The 6,265-nt window shown below is 42.2% G+C and overlaps 1 protein-coding gene across 1 annotated transcript; it reads right to left on the bottom strand.

The window, feature by feature from the left end:
• Positions 1–2,811: 2,811 nt before the first annotated feature.
• LOC134368103 (putative nucleosome assembly protein 1-like 6) lies at positions 2,812–3,406 on the bottom strand. The gene is given in 2 exon segments (XM_063084683.1): positions 2,812–3,256; positions 3,258–3,406. Coding segments are annotated over 2 exon segments (594 nt in total).
• Between the last annotated feature and the right edge of the window lie 2,859 nt (positions 3,407–6,265).

The following is a 6,265-nucleotide window of genomic DNA, read 5'->3' as shown; positions in this document are numbered from 1 at the left end:
TAGAGTTTGCAAATGCCTTGGAGGTTAAAGTTTTAAAAAAGGAACTCAAATGAAAAGCCATAATATCAAAAAGCAGAACATTTGCTAACTCCATTATGTAAATTAGAAACCAACAACCAGCACTAAAATAATAGTTAACTTTTGTTCCCATAGATTAGAACACCACATGATTGTTAATACTTATGCTTTTAAAATGTTATTAATACAGGAAAACGCTAATGCTGTGATGGTAAGGTTTTTTTTAGAGCAGCGTACAAAATTGCACGCTTCTTAGCAGTTAAAGTGAGGTTTGGAGGGACGTGTTCATAGGTTTCATAATTAATTCTGTCCTGCTACAGCTTCCCAGCCTGCACGCATTACTTTCATAAAAAGGAGAAGAATACCACTTTTTAAATTATAAAAGAAATATCACAGAAGTTAATATTCATAAAGCTCTCTGAACAGTGTCTGGCACACAGAAATAGTACAATATAAAGTATCTGTTAGACAAAAAGTAATAAATTAATTCATGTGTTATGTATTTTGGCAATGACAAAATGTGATTAAAGGTTACTTATAAGAGGCCAATGCTCTTCCGTTCCTCTAGTCCCCCTTCAGGTCCCTCTTTTGGGACAGAGTACTGATGTTTTTGCAAATGTATCAAAATCATAAGATCAGAACTTTTATAACCTCTATCTAATAAGGTTCACCTTTCATTCCCTGCTTCTCTGCTCTCCAGACCTCTCACCTGCCTCCTCATCTCCCCTTCCCCTTCTCTCTCACCTCTCCTTCTTTACTTTCTCCCTGGCAGAACCCATTCCAACTTCTTCCCAAGCTAGGTCCCAACTGGGATCTGGCCCCACCCCTCCCTCTCTAGCCCATTCTATTAACCCTCTCGCCTCTGGCCAGTCAGGCCTTTCACTACTCCCTAGAGGCCCCACATTTTCCTCTCCCCCAACAACCCCAACCCTGCTGGTCCCTCTTTCCTCCTTCCCCTCCCTCTTCTCTTCTCCTTTGTCATATCACCACCCCTCTCAACAGCTTCACACCTTCCCTCTTTCACCTCTTTTTAAAGGTGGGACACAGGGCCTCATTACGATTTTCATGGATTCTAGGCAGCTTTACCTTCCCAGACTCTTTTCATTATGACATTCATATGTACATACATTAACATTTACATCTCTGTTGCTGTAAAACAATTATAATCCAGCCTGGATTCATTGTTATGCACACATTATTATATTCATTTTGTTTTGATTTTTAGAGAAATTATTTTCGTGGGCTCTGAAAAGTAAAGTGGGCCCCAAGCACAGTGTGCACTATGCCCCGTGGGTAAATCTAATGTGCTGAGACCTCCCAACCAAATCCTCCACCTGGCACTTGAAGGGGCAAAGCCATATTTGTCACTCCAATATCCTCAGAAGAAACACAGCATTTAACATTTATATTAATTTTATTTGGGAGTAAACAAACATAGGGAAATAAAGCTTAACTAATGATGTAAGGTAATCCATTTCCATGAAAGATGAAAACATTCCAGAAACAAAAATACACACTTTAACCCCACTTTGCAGAAGTACATGGTACAATTTATGGCAGGCTGTAGGAAAACTGGTTTTAACCATACCTCACTGATAAGCAATAATGCAGCTAGGTTTTGAAAAGATTATTATATCACTTATAATACAGGAGCCTACAAACAAGGCAAAGTTACTAACATTAAGTATGGATTTGCTGCAAATGTTTATTCTTATACTCGCAGTTTCTCAAATTATAAATGAAATGTATTTAGTTAGTATAACTTGTTGCATATCCATAACAAGGAGGTGAAGGCACAGCTAGTGCACACAGAATAAAGCCCATTCACCTCACCGAGAGGGCTGGGGAAAGAAGCCTATCTCGCTTTGTTTTATTCTCCAAGGGGGCGGCAGGGTGTGGGGAGAACAGACAAATCTCAGTAACAAAATTCTGGCAATTTTCCATAGCTGGAGACTAATAGCAACCTAACAAGAGCTGTGGATTCACAATGGTAAAGTATTTTCACATGCTTAGAGAATTCACTGTCTTCTACATTTCTTGACAAAGTTTACACCACTGAAGTGCTAGGTGAAATGCATTGTTAAACATATGTGGTTGGACATTGTTTTACATTATTGAGACTACCAAGAAGAGACACACATGTTAAGACTGCAGGTAACTTATGGTTAAGTTTTGGTTATTGCGAATGCCAGTTGTTAACCTAGAGGCCCACATACACCCACCATTCTGCTTCAGAGATCGATATCTTCCGCCTGGGAGTCCCGGCTTTTGCTTTTAGCACTGTCAACCGCAGCCACCCAGTTCTGCTGAGTAATTCCGTCAAAAGCCAGTTTATTACATTCTCTGATCATTCCGTCTTGCTAGGCCTCAATGGCTTCTCCTGTGAAGCATGAACACAGCTCTTGGAATGACAAAGGTGCGCAAAGTGTGAGCGATGGAGACGTCTTCCTCATCCAGGTCCCACCGAGAGCATTAAAGAAGTTGAAGGACTCTGGGGAAATTCCTGGGTTGTGGTACGCATCGATCCCCAAAACCTGTGCCTGTGTTTCTTCAGGACTCTTTGCATAGTGACGTTCTTTCCCTCCTTCCAGTCTATCTTGCAGCCAATGCAATGCTCCACGGCAGACCCCCTACAGGGGTGGGGGTCAGAGTAATCGAGCTTAGACTTGAGCGTGTATGTTTTGGTCAGCACCTCATTTGTGAAGTAGTGGTTGGGTTCGAAGGGAAATTCCAGCGCGACGGTGACCGGCTCTCCGCGTTTTGAAAACTTGACTTTCACGTTCCTTGGGAGCTTTAGAATGGGCTCGCGGCATGTTTCTTAATCAGGGGAATGACCTCCTGGACGTTCTTTAAAACCGTGAGCCAGGAATCGGGGATCCCTATAGGATCCTCTTTCTCCCCATCCATATAATATCCTTCGATTCCTTCATACTCCCCAAACACCTCCTCGACATCCTCGAAATCCTCCTCACAATACTCCTGCAAGTCATACTCCGGATTCTCCGGACCGTACATCTGAGCGTCAGAGTCATCTGACACCCCATTGCAGTCACAATCCGCGACCTTGGACTTCACCTCACATTCCTCTTTCGTGGGCTTGTACAGCGCATTGATGATCTGGCGTCTCTTTTCCAATAAGGGTCCATAGATGCCGGCAAATTTCCTCCCGATGGCATGAAATTCCCTCAGGTACTTGGCGTCTAGGCTGGCGGATTTAGCCTGAAGCTTTGAGAGCCTGCACTCGGTACTTAACCGCCAGAGGCAGGCTCTCTATAAAGTCTGCATCTAAAGAGTTCTCCATCAGAGACTGTGGGGTGGCTGCGGCTGCCACAGCGCCGAGTAATGGACTCGCTTCACCGGCTGCGCCGTGTTCCCCCAGCCCTTCCATCAGTAGCTTTTTGGCAGGAAAAGACTCACCGAAGTGGAGGTGACGGCTTGGCCTGGGCCGCAAGCACCAGCGGCGCGGGGCGGGGGGCCGCGGCTAGGGTGGAGGCGGAGGTGGCTGCGGTGGAGGAAGCAGCGGAGGGCCTGGCAGGCACGAAAAGGCAGCAGGCCTGAGGCGGAGGCAGGAGCAGCCGACTAAAGGTCTTTCCCACTATCTGCCTTGGCAAAAGGAGGAGGTGTGGCAAGCAGATTGCACAGATGACCCTCTAAGCTTTTTTTGCTTCAGAGCTCGCCCTATTTGCTGAGTAGCTGTGATTGACAAACCCTTGTCCAATGAACAATTAGATCCATCACATTTCTAGCACTACCCACGTTCCCGGAGGTAGCAGCTCCCAAATTTTCTAGACGGGAGGGGTTTACTGAGGAGGATCTGGTGGGGGAGGAACAGACCGAACCTCTTTAATATTGGTCTTAAGTAAGCCTGAAAAAACTTTAACATAGGAGCGCAAAGAAGGGAGTGGAGGGGAGTTTTTAGAAGCCAGAAACGAGATTCGAAAGCCTTATATTCAAATACACAAAAGAGAAGGGGAAAAACGCTGAAATATTAACAGTTAAGATCTTTAGGTAATGTTTCTCTCCAAGGAACTGTTATTTTCCCATTTTGGCTTTTCAAAACCTCTATGAAGGGTGTGCAGTCTTTTTAGATGGGATCAACCCTGATAATATTTCCTGAGGAGAAGTGGGATTAAATGGAACGGGGATGAGGGTAAAGGAAGGCCTTTGGTGACCAGTGCCCACAGTCATATATGTATGGCTAGTTAACAGTTTACATATGGATTATCAGTGTCCCAGAGTGGTGATGCTGAATTGCCAATTACCCTTTTCCAATGCTGGTTCTTTTGCAGGCAAAGTAAAAGATGCTCAAATGTGAAGTGATATTACTGAATAGCAAAACATACGCCTTAAAATCCTGAATAAATTGGAAATATTTAATGACCCAGAGCTAGTAAAAAGGTTAAAGACACGATAATGTGCTCAGAAGATAGAATACCATGCGACATTACACATTCCCTAGGGTAGGCAGAAGAGTGTGTGTTTGTTCGGGGAGAGGTGATATTTCAAAACAGATCACATATAACTTAAAGACTTTAAGTTTTAAAGAGGATTTGTTATTATATTCCAGATTTAACATTTCACTTTTTAGTGTAATGCTCACAGAATACTTAGAGAGTTAGTGTATTTCTTTCAAGGTTTTTAGATGTGTGTTTGTGTGTGTTTGTTTTAGAAAATTATTAAAAAGGTATTGGTTCAGTGCTTCTCCTCACTGTACCTCACAAGCCTCCCTTTTAGATAATGGATTTCTAGGGACTGGTGACTGGTTGATTGGTTGTTTTATATTTGGCCTGGTGCCTGTGCCACCTCCGCACATCCAGATTTCCACTTAATAAACCCTCTTGATGATAATGAGAAAGAGAAAGTGGAGGGGAAGAGGAGAAGAAATGGGAGTACAGAAGAAGGAAGAGAAAGAGGACAGGGATGAAATTCTTCCCATTGGGCTACGAGGCCCATGTCAGGGAGTCACAAAATTGGTATACCCCACGGCTATCTTGTGTAGAGGCTGGGGCAAAGAGCTCAAGTAGAGTATAAAGGAATAATGTTGTTTTCCTCAGTGAATGTAGTGTCGATAAGTGAACACTCCTATTGTGTGTATGTGTATGTGCTTGATTAAACATGCTTCATTTAAAACAGACTGAAGGCAAAAGTCTCGAATAATTTGCACAGTTTCAGTCAAGGTTTGGGTGCATGGGTCAGTCCCATAGTTCCATGGTTATGAGTCCTACATTACTTTGTTTTCTTCTTCTTCTTCTTCTTCTTTTATTCTGTAATTACAAAATCCTTTTTCCTTTTCTGGTAATGAATATAATACAAGCTTATTTTAGAAAATTTGGAAAAATGAAGGATTTATAATGGATAACAGAAACCAATAACAAAAATCTCACCAGCCTGAGGGAATTAACCTGAACATATCGGTGCCTTTCCTTCTTTTCTTCTTTGTGTGTGTGCAACAAATAGGCATTTTTAAAAATTGAGGTAATATTGTATTGACTCTTCCGTACCTGCCCTTTTTCCCCTCTTAGGTTTCTATCATGACCATCTCTCATGTCAATAAATGCTCTTCAAAATTATTACTTAAAAGATTATTTGTTGACAGTTAAGTAATTTATATAGTTTAATAAATAGTAAATGAATAAAAATAAAGGACAGGTTCATTCATGTGACCTCAAATTTCTACTTATAGCTATACAAGCAGTCCTGTAACCAAAAGAGAAATACCTGATTACATTACATGAAATTTAGCACTGCGAAGGAAAAGTAAGCAATGTATACTAGGATACCAATTTTTTTTTCTAATCTCTCTTTTGATCTAGCTGTTTACCTACACACACACACACACACATCTAATTTGCATAGACAAAGTTTAAAAGGTGACAAGGACTCTTTCCTTGACTGAACTTCAGATAGGATTTTCTGAGCCCTCTTTGCAATTAGTCCTCTCATCCTTGGGCTTTGTCTTCAAGCCTGTCTAGTAGAGTTGTAGCAAGAATTCTAAGCCGGTTTAGAAAGAATCCTCCCACTCTTGATATCTGATCATCCCCCATACCTGATGAAATTTCTCATCCCCCAGGTAATATAGGATAACCATGGCCTGCCTTCAGCAAGAATCCTTTTAGGATTTTGATGTTTAGTAAATATTCCCCCCATCCTTTATGTCTCCTCTTAGTAATTTTCCATCTACCACCCAACACCCACCCCCACCCCTCACCCCCACCCACATACCAACCTGCTGCTTGGCTATTAAATC

This window comes from Cynocephalus volans, chromosome X (genome assembly GCF_027409185.1).
Source record: "Cynocephalus volans isolate mCynVol1 chromosome X, mCynVol1.pri, whole genome shotgun sequence".
Lineage (NCBI taxonomy): Eukaryota > Metazoa > Chordata > Mammalia > Dermoptera > Cynocephalidae > Cynocephalus > Cynocephalus volans.
Note: the sequence above shows the minus strand (reverse complement) of the source record. Positions and strands in the feature narration are given on the sequence as shown.